The sequence below is a fragment of the Lactuca sativa genome, chromosome 4 (assembly GCF_002870075.4).
Source record: "Lactuca sativa cultivar Salinas chromosome 4, Lsat_Salinas_v11, whole genome shotgun sequence".
Classification (NCBI taxonomy): domain Eukaryota; kingdom Viridiplantae; phylum Streptophyta; class Magnoliopsida; order Asterales; family Asteraceae; genus Lactuca; species Lactuca sativa.
This window is the reverse complement of record NC_056626.2, coordinates 303,319,456-303,335,825: the sequence shown is the minus strand read 5'-3', so window position 1 is coordinate 303,335,825 and position 16,370 is coordinate 303,319,456. Positions and strand designations below refer to the sequence as shown.

General features: G+C 36.4%; 1 protein-coding gene across 2 annotated transcripts; it reads left to right on the top strand.

The window, feature by feature from the left end:
* The first annotated feature begins 5,125 nt into the window (after positions 1-5,125).
* Positions 5,126-10,127, top strand: LOC111910738 (probable rhamnogalacturonate lyase B). 2 transcript variants are annotated; one of them, XM_023906564.3, is made up of 16 exons: positions 5,126-5,471; positions 5,884-5,951; positions 6,034-6,155; positions 6,263-6,322; positions 6,444-6,563; positions 6,634-6,759; positions 6,952-7,093; positions 7,169-7,339; positions 7,514-7,669; positions 7,785-7,891; positions 7,983-8,073; positions 8,669-8,810; positions 8,894-9,050; positions 9,139-9,258; positions 9,345-9,468; positions 9,703-10,127. In XM_023906564.3, the coding sequence occupies exons 1-16, from the start codon at positions 5,414-5,416 to the stop codon at positions 9,937-9,939; spliced, it is 2,001 nt and encodes a 666-aa protein (XP_023762332.1). In that variant the 5' UTR covers positions 5,126-5,413; the 3' UTR covers positions 9,940-10,127. The 2 variants fall into 2 exon arrangements, with proteins under 2 accessions (XP_023762332.1, XP_052626565.1); XM_052770605.1 differs by lacking the exon at positions 5,126-5,471 and having other exon boundaries at positions 5,912-5,951; positions 6,062-6,155.
* The last annotated feature ends 6,243 nt before the right edge of the window (positions 10,128-16,370 follow it).

The following is a 16,370-nucleotide window of genomic DNA, read 5'->3' as shown; positions in this document are numbered from 1 at the left end:
CCATGATGTCTCTGAAATACAACATAAAACATATTAGAGACTCACTCAAACATACTTGCACTCGATAACTCGACCCTACTCGTTCCGTGGTACCCCAAGGATTCTTACTTGGGCTATGTACTGCTCCAGTGTCTTCAGTAGTATGGTCCCAATACTACCGTCCACACCACATCAGTATTCATCCCAAGTCCTCCTCCTAGGATCCCAAATCCCAAGTACTCTTTTCTCACTATGTATAGTCTACTCTCTAGCAGATCTCTCATAGCTCCTCGCTGCTATCTACTCGCTCTCAAGCATCTCCTAGCAAAACCCCTAGGCTAAGGCATCACAAATCAGACCACTCTAGTCCTAATAAGAGTACCTAGCCTATTCTAGCATGCATATCATATCATAACATATCTCATAACTCATAATGTAAGGGTATTTTGGGAAATCACCGTTCGGGCGCTAGCTGATCGTACACACAGCTCCGCTCTGCTCTTTCAAAAACTTTTTACTTCTTTGAGAAAATTTTGTGAATTTTATTTTGAAAATATCTCAAATCCTCAGTTTGAGTTCAGATACGCCCGAAGGTGCACCCGAATCCCTCAAACCAAGGCTCTGATACCAACTTGTAACACCCAAAATTTTCAAACAAATTTTACATTTTCAAAAAAACATACTTTCATTCATAAATATTATAAAAATGTCATTGTATCACATATCAACCATAGAAACACAATCCAAGATCATAATGCATAAAAACTCCTCATGTGTGTACTGATCATGTCGGCGCCTTCCCGCGATCCTCACTGGTACCTGAAACACATAACACAACACTGTAAGCCTAAATACTTAGTGAGTTCCCCAAAATACCACATATAACACATATTAGCCACTCGAGGCTATAACTCTGTGGACCCTCTGGTCCTAACTCTGTGAACCTTCCGGTTCTAACTCTGTAAACTCTGGAACATACACAACATAAATCACATAGAAACAATGCAATGCATCACAATCACATAAATAGCATACAAGATACTTTGTCATATAACTCTAATTACCACTCTAGGTAAAGTATAGTGAGAAGACTCACCTCGGGTAACTCGGTAATCTCGAATTCTGTAAAATCTGGTCTAGCCTCTGCCTAATCATATGAAATAAACACTCTTAATCAATACATCTCTCAATGCTAGACTATTCCCTATCTTAGTAATCTCAGAAGGGTAAAAGACCATTTTACCCATATCTTGGCTCAAAGACCCTAAAGTTGACCAAACCATAAAAGTCAACAAAAGTCAACTCTCTAGGTTACGCTGCGCATACCAAACATGTACGCTGGGCATACCCGGCGTCTTCACAGAAACGGGGTACGCGACCCCTTACGCCGCGTGTACTGGGATTACGCCCCGCGTAACTCCCAGTTTTAGACTCCTTAGCTTTTGGGGTCTTAAACAGTTAAGACACACGTCTAACTTTCAGATCTGACCATCCCTAAGCCTCTTAATCCATAAAGTTGGTGACTTTAAGCCTTTGCATGGTTGGACAAGTCGCTAACACCCATAAATTCCATTTCCAACCCTAAAAAGCTCATAACTCAAGCATGACCCCATAACAGCGACCAAGTTGGGATTTTTATGGATCTATAACACAAATATCACTGAAATGGGACAGATCTAGGTCCATGGAGTCCATTACACTCATAAAGTCTCCACCTTTGGGACTCTTAACCCTAGAAATGGTCCATGCAACATCAAACCAAGTAAAGAGGAAAGTTTTGAACTTTATACTTCTACATGAAGCTCCTTCCTCTGAAGATCTCAGATCCAAACTTGCACTTCAAGCTCTAGCCTCCACAAGTTTCTCTCCTTCTTCTTCACTAACACACCAATGCACTTTTAGCTCCAAAACACCCACACTCAAGCTAAGGACGATGGAAGGCTCTCTTAGGGTTTCACTCTCTGATATGGAGGCTGAGAAATGAGCCTTAGCATCCCTTATATAGTGCACAAGCCAAATATTAGGGTTTGCATATGGGCCTGCTACGCCCAACATAACCCTGGGTACGCCCAGCGTACCCAGGCGAGTCCGCGTCTAACTTAAGCGCATGAGTACACGCAACGTACGCCCCAGTACGCCCAACATACTCATTTTCTACAAGAACTCACTACAGGGACTAATCTTGACAACTTGACAAAAGGGAAGGGTTAAATAGCTTTACTTGAATTTCAGGATGTTACACTTACACAAACATTGACACTAAATACTTATGAACTCACCAACTTTAATGATGATCTATGCTTTCAAAATAACTTGTATTCTCAGGTCATCAGTAGATAGGTACAGTCGATCGGGTTTTGAGAAGACGGAGCGTGTTCAAGACTCGTCTTTTAATTTTGATTACTTGTTTTGGTGTCTTATTCTATTAAAGAACACACTTGTGTGAAATTATACTATTAATGCAATGGATGATGTTGTTGCTTATTTACTACTTTGCATTGTTGTGATACTTTACATGACGTCCTACGCCCCAAAACGTTTCCGCCGTTCTTGGTTTTGGGGTGTGACAGATCACTACCATATATTGCCACTAGTCTAACACCATCACACTTTTTGAAACGAATTTGATAGCCCTTACTAATAACATGGTTAGTTAAACACAATTTCAACTCATGTGGGGATTCATACCTTTCACCAAACACCTGTTTCATTATGTTCCATTTAACATTTGGGTGGTGGGTAGAATACTCGAAACCATCATCAATATCTTCTTCATCACTACCTTGCACATACTTCGAGTCCGATTCTTGGTTATTGTTTTGAAGTTGAGCATTGTTTTGAGCTTGAACACCATCATTTGCATCATCGTCCTCTTCATAGAGAATGTTCAGAAGTTCATCTTTACATCGAGAATTTGGTTTCCTTTTAAAACAATCATCAAGCTCTATATCTATCGTAACCAAATTATACACGTCGTCCATTTGCCTCCTTCGAGATGGGTAAAAACCCTAAATTACTGAGATGGGTGAAACAAGAGAAGGGCGATATAGAAAGGTTTGTGCTTCTTTTGTAAATGAGGGTGTGTTTAGCCTTATTCCACTTAAGCCAATTAAGGTCGCATCAACAAATGCAATCGATTAAATGAGGGTGACCGGATGAAAAATGCCAACACGTTCAATTTACCCGGTATCCTAGATTATTTTGTTCAAATAATAATAATAATAATAATAATAATAATAATAATAATAATAATAATAATAATAAATGTAAGACTAAAACATAAATTTTTTTCTCAAAATATTTGGATTTTCCGATGATTTCCCATTTAAATAATTAGGGTAAATTACACCATTTGTCCCTCGTGCATGTGGCAAAACGCATGTTTAGTTCCTATTTTTAAAAATTAACTCAGACCGTCACTCATTTGTTTAAAACTTACACGCCTCGTCCATCTAAACATAAAAAGACCATTTTTCCCTTATTTATTTCCTTTTTGATTTGTTATTAATTATTAATCTATTAAAAAATGTTTAATTAAGTATAAACACCATCGTCGCTATTGATTAAATGTCATATTTCTTCCCTGTTTTTCTCAACTTTAGCTACCACCACCTATCACTACCTATGACCACCGTCAACCATCACTTATCACCACCAGAAACCACCACTTTTCACTCCTATTTCTCTCCCACCACCTATTTTGGAAGATATGACTTATGTCCAACCACCATTGAACGCATCCCACATTCTCCTTACCAAAAATTCGGCGGCCACCTAAATTTAATAAACAAGAAGTTGAAATCAAATATAACTAAACCCTAAACATGAAAATCAAACTATAAACCTGTAAATCGAAACCCACGAGTTACAATATAAGAAAGAGGATTCAAAATAAAACACATTGGTGGTTACCTTAAATCCCGTTGTTATCAAAGAACCTCATATCGATGATGCTGAGCACCACCAAACGTGAAGAATCTGACCTCCGACAACCACCACGTCATCTTGCACACTTTATTTCTAGTGTTACTATCCCAGACAGGCAGTGGAGCTCAATCTGAAACCCTAGATGGCGGTTCGAAACCCTAGGCAGTGGCAACGTCTCCATCTTTATGTAGAACCCGCTAGGAACCACCTCTCTCCCTTTTACGATGCCATTGATCTGGACTTTACTCTTTTTTTCCAACATCATCTCCATCAATAGTTTGGATTCAAAGAAAGGGGACAGGAGTGGCAGAGACGGAGAGGGGACCGCCGGAGATAGTAGTATTGGTCCATACAAATAGGGGATTGTCAGAGTCACTATGGTGAGTCTATTTCATCTAAACATGACATCGAACAAGCAATAATTACAACAAACCTTCTTTCGTTAAAGAAGCATATCGAATATTAGAATCTGAGAAGAGGCATTGATATGAAATTGATATCCTCGTTTCTAAGGCTGAGGGAGTTGGCTGGAGATGGTGATAAATGGAGATAAAAGGTTCACCGCAGGTGGAGATGATGGTGGTGGCCGACGATTTGAGTCTCTATTTTCCCTCTCATCGAATCTGTGTGTTTATTTTCGATTAAAAGCGTGGGGAAGGTGAAAGGGCTTTATTTTAAATAATAATAATAAGGGTAAAAACATTAAATTAATTATAAAATAAAAACACAAGAGTATTATCGTCATTTCAATTCTGGAACAGATTAAGTTTGCAATAAAATTGCATTTGAGGGATGAATCGTGCAAGTTGAAACCAAACAAGGGACAATCTGAATTAAAATTTTAAAATAAATACTATATGTGCATTTTAACAAATGTAATTTCCCCAAATAACTAAGTTTGAAAGTAAAACTAATCGTAAACAATTTTTATCATCTTTTGGCACACAATTTGTCCGGCATGTACCAAACAACAAATGCTATTATTGAGGGGGTGTTTGGATAAATAGTTTTAGCTTATTAGCTTATTGCTGTGAGAATAATCATTTTTTTAAAATGTGTTTGAATTATCTTATTGTGGTGAAAATAAACAATAAACAATAAATATATTAAATGTTAGAAAAAAAAAGTTTATATAAATAAAATGACCGATAAACGATAAACAATAAACAATAACCATCCTCTTTTCTCTTCTTATTAAAATAGGCTAAAATAGGCTGCTTGTCCAAAAAACCCTGTGATTTGAGATCCAAAAACCGGTGTAAATTTCAAAGGAATAAACTGTCTGCAACTGATACCCCCTCCAAATTCTCCGTTCATTACGGACATAACTTTCCCATTTCACACTTGCGCACATTCACAAAAAGACGTCCTCCGGTTGAGCATAAGGCGTTGGCAGGGAAATCCTCTTGACGGTTTGGGTAGGAACGTGTCCGTGGCAGTTTATGGCGGCGATAAAATGGCAATTGGATTCTGATTTTGGTTATTAAGCTACCAATATCGGGATTTTATGGGAATTTGGAGTAGCTTCAGAACAGTGATTACTAGTGTCTGCACCTGTGGAGGAGGTAACAAACTAACAATTCCTTCTATATATATATAATAACTCAGAATACCGTGGATCACTTTTGTTGGAGTTGCACCATGAACTGTTCATTCCAAATCACTATATAATTCTATTCTGTATCCACCGGCAAATTCTATATGAATCAATCTGCAGCGATCATGAAAGTTACCCTTATATATGGCTATTTGTTTTTTCGTTTGTACAAAGCTAAAGAGGATATGGGGATTAGACGTTTATAAAGAAAAAAAATTGTGCAATTATTAAACCACCACAATAATTTTCACTTGTTGGTGAATTTAGTGATGAGGATCCTTGGCCTTGTAAGTCCAAATAAGGAAATTACGATAATGGTGAGGTTTCACTTATGCCATCATCTTATATAATGTCATTTTGCTATATCTCATTCCATTCAGGGAATCATCACGAGGGACTTGGACCAATGTCTTGTATGGGTGTACGATTGCGGATTCAAGATCATCATGTAACTTCATCCGCTTTTCTCATCTTTTTTTTTTTTTTTTTTTTTTTTTTTTTTTGGTTATTCAGCCTAATGGTGCTTTTAGGTGGTGATTGATAATGGCATACTGCAAGTGACATTATCGAAACCAGAAGGCCTTGTGACTGGGGTACGATACAATGGCCTTGACAACATCCTTGAGGTTCTTAATCACGAAGGTAACAGAGGGTAAGTTGCAATCCAAACCAAAGTTTTACATTTCAACTTGTAGCTTCAGGCTATCAATGGTATACAAATTTATTTATGAAATAAAATAAAATAAATAAATAATGCAGGTATTGGGACGTTGTGTGGAGTGCTCTAGATGACTCGGGAAGAAAAGGAGTATTTGAAGTGTACGCTCACAAAATCGTGATATATATATTTGGAAACTTACTTTACTCTTTTATGAATATATGGAATATAAAAAAGTGAAAGAAGTTGTACATTTCCCATAGTGATGGCATTTTGTTACAGGATCAAAGGAACAAGCTTTAAGGTTATAGTGGAAACAGAGGAACAAGTAGAGGTGTCTTTTTCAAGACCTTGGGATCCTTCCCTTCGGGGAAAAGTTGCTCCTATAAACATAGACAAGAGGTTATCGATTTTGTCTTCTATGATGGTTTCTAGTCAATGAGGGAAAGCGATTGTAATTTTTTTTTTTTAGGTTTGTTCTGCTTCGTGGTTCCTCCGGTTTCTATTCGTATGCCATTTATGAACACTTGGGTTCTGAAGAATGGCAAGCTTTCAGTCTTGGAGAAACGCGAATTGCATTCAAACTTAGAAAAGACAAGTAAGTAAACTACATATTGTATTTTCAATCAACTCATGCACAGTTGTCCCGACTTTTTTGTCCAATTGACATCAGTCCCAGTCCCAGTCTAATGAATGAAAAATATAGTACAAGACCACCTGGTTTATCTTGTCCTACAAAACAAAGTGTGAGATTTTGAATTATGAATTATGAGTTTTAGGGTTTGGGTAGGTTTCATTACATGGCAGTAGCAGATGATAGAAGAAGATACATGCCCTTGCCAGAGGACCGACTACCAGGAAGATCCCAGCCCCTTGCCTACCAGGAAGCTGTTTCACTTGTCAACCCAGTCGTGCCTGCCTTCAAAGGAGAGGTCTTTTTATTTTTTTATTTTTTTATTTTTTTTTACAAGTTCAAAAATCAAAATATTAATGGTGTGCTTGTGTAGGTGGATGACAAGTATCAGTACACTTGTGAAAACAGGAACCTCATGGTGCATGGCTGGATATCCAATGATCCTCCAGTAGGGTTTTGGCAAATTACACCCAGCAATGAGTTCCGCACTGGTGGCCCACTCAAGCAGAATCTCTGTTCCCATGTGGGCCCCACTTGCCTAGCTGTAACTACCTACCTTCAATTATAGCATTAATATTTCTTAGTAGGACATTATACTTTAAAAACTGCTTTGTATTTGAATAAAATTGTAGATATTTTCAAAGTAACAATTCTGTAATAGGAAGAAATGAACATCAGAACCAAATTACATTTAATCGGGCCTCCAATACATGACCAGGTTTTCGTTGGTGCTCATTATGCTGGGGATGATTTAGTCCCAAAATTTGGGCAAGGTGAGCCATGGAAAAAGGTGTTTGGTCCGGTTTTCATGTATCTAAATTCAACAATGTGTGGCCAAGATCCTCTTACACTTTGGGATGATGCAAAAAGACAGGTATGTATGTATGTATGTATGTATGTATGTATGTATGTATGTATAGAATCTATGTTTCTTTGTGAGTGGGTATGAAATAACGTTAAATGATTTTCTTGAAATGAAATAATACCAGATGACGGTTGAAGTGGAGAGTTGGCCGTATAGCTTTCCAGCGTCCAGGGATTTCCCAAAATCACATGACCGAGGAAATGTTAGAGGCAGATTACTTGTTAGAGACAGGTAACTCTATTTTTAGACTGATGACCTATTTATTTTAATTTTTTCTATTTCTATTTTGATTTCAAATATAACATATTTATTTCCATTTAAGATACATTCACAAGGATGACATACCAGCAAATGGTGCCTATGTTGGGTTAGCTCCACCAGGAGATGTTGGATCATGGCAAAGAGAATGCAAGGTGACCCCCCCCCCCCCCCCCCCCCCCCCCCCCCCCCCTCCCCTTTTTGTTTTTTCCTTTTTACGGTGAGTTTTGGGGCTAATTTTGATGATAAGGACGAGGGCGTTAATGACTTTGTGTTTCACATAGATAAGAGATTGAGAGTGAGCCACCTTTTTGGATGAGATAAGAGATTACAATTTTTGTCCTATTGACATTAATTCCTGTTCAACTTAATAAAATTCATATTAAATTGAAGTTAAAAGTTAGTTTGGCTGACCTCGTAAGTCAAAGTTTTACCTATTTTTTTGAAGTAAGATGATTAAGGTAATGTTTGGTATGATGGAATCAGGGAATGAAGGGTTTTATGATATCACATTGGAATTAAAAAAGTTATTTGTTTTGTCTAACAGAATGGAATGGCCAATTGTTGAAGGGATGTAATTCCTTCCATTTTGTTAATCTTTATTCTCAACCAGTTGGTGTGGTGTGGTTTTTTTTTTTTTTTATTTTTTTTTTACATTCCTTCCTGGAATGGAATGGAACGAAACATTAGAAAGAATCCATTTTTATTTATGTAGTTTTATAATTGCAATGGAATATGTATTATATGCAGGATTACCAGTTCTGGAGTGAAGCAGATGGCAGGGGTGATTTCTGCATTAAGAATATAAGAGGTGGAGAATATAATTTGTATGGTTGGGTGCCTGGATTTATTGGAGATTACCGATATCATGTTCCCATTACCATCACCCCAGGTAATCAAGGTTGCAATCAAAATTAAAAAAAAAAAATCAAATCATTCGATGTTGAACCCTTAATCTTCTTAATCTGATTGTAGGGTGTGATATTTACGTGGGGGATCTTGTTTATGAGCCTCCCAGAGACGGTCCTACGTTATGGGAAATCGGGATCCCAGACCGGTCTGCTGCAGAGTTCCATGTCCCAGATCCTAACCCTAACTACATCAACCCACTTTTCCTCAATAATCCCAACAGGTTTAGGTGTTTTAGGTTTTTCTTTTCTTATCTTATACTGTAAATAAAGAAATTCATTTTCATCATCGTCTATTTTGCTTTCTATCAGCAACTTTAGGCAGTATGGCTTATGGGAAAGGTATGCAGAGTTATACCCTCATCAAGACTTGGTATTCACCATTGGGGAGAGCGATTATCGCAAACACTGGTTTTATGCTCAAGTTCCAAGGTATATAATAATTAATATTTCAGAGTTATACCCTCATCAAATGTTGCATTGAATTATTTTATATTGTGACAAATTTTGCATGACAGGAGAAAACAAGACAATTCATATGAAGGAACCACATGGCAAATAAAGTTCAAACTCCAGAATCTCCAGCGTGCTATATATAAGTTACGCATAGCACTTGCTGGGGCATCTCTTGCAGAAGTACAGGTATATAGTAAATCTCTGCACACATAACCTACTACTTTCATTCATTCATTTTATTTTTATTTTTATTTTTATAGAAAAATCAACCCAGTTATAGCAATGAAAATTGGTTTGTATGTTGATAACATTTGTATAATTGGGTAGATTTTTCCATGTAGTATGTTTTCTTTTTTGCATTTAACCCTTTTTTTAGTTGTCTTAGTAACTAAGAAAATGGGATATTTTGTTGTTTTGTAGGTTCGGGTAAATGATCCAAACAAGCCTCGTCCAGTGTTTACAACAGGACTGATAGGAAGGGATAATGCAGTTGCGAGACTAGGGATTCATGGGCTATATTGGCTATACAACATAGACATTTCAGGCTCGCTACTTGTTGAAGGAGAAAACACTATCTATCTGAAACAACCCAGGAACCAAAGCCCATTTCAAGGTATTATGTATGATTACATACGTCTAGAAGGCCCGCCTTGCTAATTAATCAATCTCCTTCTTCAGTGGAGATTGGAGGGTTTTTTTTTTATTTAAATAAATCGGCCAAATATTGTTCTGGAAATCACATCGTTGAAAACTAATTAATGAATATCTTTATTGTTCGTCTTGTATGCTAGACCACTATTTGTATTGTAAATATGTTATCGAGCCATTTCCGTTGTTTTTTCTAATTGGTTTGCACTTTGCAGAGTCACATCATAGACGTGTTTATTTTATTTATGTATTATATTAATTTATAATTTCATAGACGTGTTTATATATATATATATATATATATATATATATATATATATATATATATATATATATATATATATATATATATATTACAGCCAACCTAAGCTTAGGTACTAAACCTCTAAAATATATCGTTTTAACATGCTAAATATACCCGGTTTGGTTTCACTTGGTAAATATATCATTCTCCATAACATTTCTTTCTTTTATTATTGTTTTATTATCTTCGTTTTCTTTCCTTAATTATGGTTTATTACTTCATCCAAGTGAATATAACTAAACCCTAAACCTAAACCTAAACCCTAAATTTGAACCCTAAACACTAAAGCTAAACCCTAAACCCTAAATCTAAACACTAAACCATAAACCCTAAACCCTAAACTCTAAACCCTAAACCATATTGTGTCGATCTTGAATTTACATCTTGAAGTATTAATCATGAATCCATTAACCGTAATCTTTATATAGTAAAACAATGTATTTTCAAGAGGTTTAGTACCTAAGCTTAGGTGGGGCTGTAATGTATATTTCCTTTTCATATATATATATATATATATTGTTTTTTTTTTTAACCTCATTTTCAATAATGTTACCCTTTCTTTTTAACCAAAAAAATAAAAAAAACAAAAAAACGTGGAATTCATATTTGAGATTTCAGTAGTTAAAAAGCTTTTTTTTTCTTGAAAAAACTACTTTTTAATGATTTTTTTTTGGAAATAACTTGATTTTTTAGTGGTTTTCACGGAAGAAAAAAAGTTATGCTCCAAATGAGAGAATACCATATGTTAATACTCTCTTCCCTTAGTTTGATGGATAAACTACTTATTAGATCATCTCCAACCCATCTTTATTTTTTCCTCCATAAATGGAGCAAAAAATGAAGTAAAAGTGTTTCATCTCTAATCTTATTCTATTTTTTACCCCAAAAAGTATATTCCTAAAATATTTCATTTTTATAACTTTTATATATATATATATATATATATATATATATATATATATATATATATATATATATATATATATATTGTCAAATACACATCTCTACTAATTAAACTTTATATTTATGATTAATTAATATAAATTAGTGTATAACATGATATTATAAATATTAAATCCTGTATTTAAATTATAATTAGTAGATAAAATTAGGGATGAGCGTGGGACGGAACTGGTACCGACCCGTCCCGTTCCCGATTTCCCGAATACCGAATTTGATCGAAAGTTAATCCCGAGTACCGAACCGAATTAACATCACCGGTACCGATACTCGGTACTAGTACTGATACCTGCAGTACCGATTCCCGTATTTCATTATTTTGAGTACCAAGTACCGTCCCGTATTTTTAAATTCGGTACGGTTCGGTATCGATTCCGGTACGGTACCGGTACGGGATCGGGATTTGGGACAAACTGCTCATCCCTAGATAAAATAAACTAGAAATATATAAAATAAAAATAAGAGAGATTAAAATTGGCAACCAAACTTCACCTCCATTTTTGGAGATATGAATAATATTCCCCCATATTTAGGGAATACTATTCATATCTCCAAAAATGGAGGTGAAAATGAGGTAGGGTTGGAGAAGAATGAGGGAAGAAATGGAGTTTGGGGGTGAGTTGGAGATGCCAAGACTATTTGATAGTTGATGATTGAGTCAAATCTGATTTAATCTTATGAAACTTAATTGTTTGATTTTGCATATGACCGATTGTGCTTAGGGGTGTAAACGAGCCGAGCCGAGCCCGAGCCCGAGCCTGACCAAGCTCGAGCTTGTCTCATTTATTTTTGAAGAAGCTCGAGCTCGATTCGAGCCTTAAAATGAAAATCGAGCTCGGCTCGTGAACAATTTAGTGAGCTCGCGAGCCTAATCGAGCCTAAACGAGCCTATATATATATATATATATATATATATATATATATATATATATATATATATATATATATATATATATATATATAAGCTCGTTTAGGCTCGCGAGCCCACTAGTTGAAGCTCAACTCGAACTCGTTTAATAAACAAGCCTCATATTTAGGATCGAGCTTGGCTCGGGCTCGTTTAATTCGATCTCGAGTCGAGCTTTTAACGAGTCGATCCCGAGTAGCTCACGAATAGCTCGGCTCACTTACACCCCTAATTATGCTGAATAATAAAAAATGACTATGTTACCCTTTTGTCTTGTGCTGATTAAATGTATTTGTATGATAAAAGCAACGATAAAAAATTATCTAGACAAGAATCATTATAGAATCATTATAAGATCACGTTTTAAAATAACATATTTAATTACAATATACTCATAGTTTATGCATCATTGTATGAACACATTTCAAAACAGAATGTTTACATACAATATACTAATAGTTTATGCATCATCATATGAACCCGTTTCAAAATGGTGTAACAATACTAACAAAGAACACCAAATGTTCATTACATAATAGACATAAATATATTACATATTTTCTACCTCAGTACCAGAGAACAATAAACTTGAGCACAACCCCACAAAGCTTTGCCATGTATTCTATTGCTTCTTTCTACATCATCAAAATGTAACATCCTAAAAATTCAAGACCAAAAATTTCATTTTTAATTAAGTAACATGTAAAATCATTTGTCAAAACATTGCTAATATTATATTAATTCATAAAACCATCATGACAGTGTCTCGAAATCATATCATCAGATAATAATAAAATCAGAGTACAATCCCATAGATCTCTAAATGCGGAATCCTGGTGTGCAAGTGATGTGCCGCTACCGTGCCGACTCCTTCCCCTTCGCTGAAGAGGCACCTGAAACAAAACTAAAAACTGTAAGCACGAAGCTTAGTGAGTTCTCCCATCATACCACACACCATCCAATAACATACTGTCAGACAATTTTGGGGTGCCTGACTTACCCAGATCAAACCATTCTGGGGTGCTTGACTTACCCAGGTCAAGCCATTCTGGGGTGCTTGACTTACCCGTCGGTCTATTTCACCCGACTACCGGGGACTATTTCACCCCTACCACTACTACGCAATAATATAACATAAATATACTGCCAGACAATTCTGGGGCGCCTAACCTACCCAGGTCAATCCATTCTCGGGTGCTTGACTTAATCGTCAGTCTATTTCACCCGATTACCGGGGACTATTTCACCCCCTACTATCACTATCACATATAGCATATCATGCTAGCACATGAACATATCAGGTAGTAGCAAACCTAGATGAATATCACAAAGACAATCATCTAACATACAACTCCTACTGGTGGGCCGGCATTGTGGCCGTAGACCCACCGCTACTGGAAGGTAACTCACCTCGATGTCGCGTAGTGTCTGTATAATCCTTGGTACAGAAATCCTCTCGTCTCAACTCCTCAATCCCTACACAACAACCCTCCTTGATTACTAATTCGTACCCACAACCCTCCTTAACAAGGGTCAACTCAAGTCCGGGTCAAAGGCAAAGTCAAAGTCAACCTCCAGTTGACTTGACTCGCCGAGTTGGTCCACAAATTCGTCGAGTCCCTATTCTTTCAAAATGACAAAGGTTGACCCAGTTTCAAAGTGGACTGGGTTCCAAAGACCAACTGATCCCGCTCTATGCTAGAGCAGCTATGGAGGCATATCATCAGACTTTGGTTTGTTGGTAGTGGTTGTTACAGACACATGATAGGGGACATCTCTTAACTGTACAACATTCAGACTTTTTCTTGAGAGTATGTGTCCTTTTGCGGGAAAAGAAGAAAGGAAGAGATCACAAATGAGGTTAGTGCTTAATGATATGAAGAATTTTCGGATCTGTTATGAGATTATGCTTGCTGTTCTCAGACCCTCTGAATGTAGATTCAATCGGTGAATTACGGTTTGAGTTTTCTTCTCTATACTCCTGATTTTTTCTTAAGCTGATTCGCTTTAAAGACTAATTTTTGTTTTAGGATAGTTTAAATTTGCGCATTTACTTTTGTTTCTCTCCTATGCACAAATTTAGGGGGAGAAATAAAAACAAAACAAAAATTAAAAAAAAAATCCAAAAAAAAAACATTAGAAAATCAGAAAATAAAAAAATATGGTGTTAATGGATTGTGCTTGCAGGAGATGTTTTGGGAAGTGATATAATCATGTGATAATAGGCAATCTGAATCAATGTAAGGGACTGAATCTGAATTGTCTAGGCTCTGTGTTCGATGCGCTGGTAGGCACGAAAGATTTTAAATGGACTTGACTAGGGAGAGTTAAACTTAATGAATTAAAGGACTTGAAAAACTTTGACATAGTTAGATCCGTTTAGCCTGACATCATGACGCTCGGATAGGTTGAGTAGGGAGATATACATGGGAATCTACCGGTCACATTAAATAACCCGTATCTAGAACTGTGGATTCACTTTTCCTCGATGTGCGGATTTTGTCCTTAATTCTGGTTGGATGGGGTGACTGGGGAATTCCGATAAATTAGGTCTGTAGAAGATTATTTTCTTTCTTTCTTTCTATTAGACATATGTTGCATCTTCTGCGTGATCGAGAGATCCGACCTGGACTGTAACATATGCAATTCTATCTCTCTGCATCCTCTATCTATGCAATTCTTTCTATCTGTTAGCCATATACTGTCTCCTCTGCGTGACTCATAATCCGACCTGGTACACAGTATATGCACCATTCTCTTCTCAATCCCTCTGAAACTTCAGTTAGTCATATGTTTCATCCTTTGCGTGATTGGAAGAGATCCGACCTGGACTGTAACATATACAATTCCATCTCTCTGCATCTTCTCTCTATGCAATTCTTTCTATCTGTTAGCCATATACCATCTCCTTTGCGTGACTCAAAATCCGACCTGGTACACAATATATGCACCATTCTCTTCTCAATCCCTCTGAAACTTCAGTTAGTCATATGTTTCATCCTTTGGGTGATTGGAAGAGATCCGACCTGGATGTACAACATATGCATTCTAAATCTATCTTCTCTCTTAATAATTGTCTGCTCACCCAGTGTAAGGAGTATTCTGGAAGTTCATGATGGCTGGGGCATATCAGGAAGTGGGAAACATGTTCTAGTACAATTAAAATTGAACACATATAGGTTGTCTGTAGATCTCGCTGTTCAATTTAGGTGGACAACAATATCTTTGGTCGTCGTCAACTGAATGGTCCTTAAGGAATATTATCTAGGAACTTAGGATCACTTTGTCTTATAACTAATAGTATGTCCTAATTTTGTCACAATTTTTCGTGTTTAAGTGGACAATAATACCGGCGATCGACCAGACAAAGACGTGAAGATAAAAGGTACCAACAAGCGGATAAAGGCTGTCTAAAAACTTTGATCCCAAATCACTCTTAAAGTTAGCTATTATTTTTTTTAGTTTGCTCATAGTGTTCTTCTAATTTAAATATTAGGGGAGAATTAAATTAAAAAAAAAATCAAAAATCAAAAATCAAAGAAAAATAAAAAAAATTAAAAACCCAAAAAATAGTGTTATTTCTGTTTTGTTTCTGCTTTAAGTTTTCTTTTAGTTTTGTTTTGCCTTGAAAAGTGATTTCAGGTATAGATAAGACTCATGGAGTTTGTGTTGAAGATTTCTGAGCCAATGCTTCATCCGTGAGCATCGAAGAATTCTCACTCGAAGGAGCAAGAAATGAAGATTATTCTTTCAACATTCAATTTGTAACCCCAGAAGCTAGGTGAAGCTGCACTTGAAGATTATGTGACAGATTGCATTGAAGCCTCCTCAATCAGTCTGCTGCTATCTTAAACCTGCTGAAGTGATCCAAAAGATTTGTTCTCTCTGAAGATTCTTAAGCTGAAAGCGCTATCTTTCAAGAATCAGTACGTCAAGGCTCCTCATCCAATGTGCATTCAATGCCAAATTCTGAAGAAAACCTCAAGTGCTCAAGATGAAGTCATTCATTGAAGGTTCATATGTTCATCCTGATGCTGTGATGAAATCGAAGGTTAAAGCTGAAGTCAAGCTCCCATTGAAGATTGACAAGAAGAGCCAGCTACTTTTTAGGGGGAGCTTGTTGGGTCATTTAAGAAAAGAAAGCTATAAACCAAGGGGGAGATTGTTGGTCAAAAATATGGTTTATACTTTACTTTTTCTAGGCAAATGTATTTTTCTGTAATATTTTTGGAGTTTACGGCCGTAAACACCTTACGACCGTAAACCCAT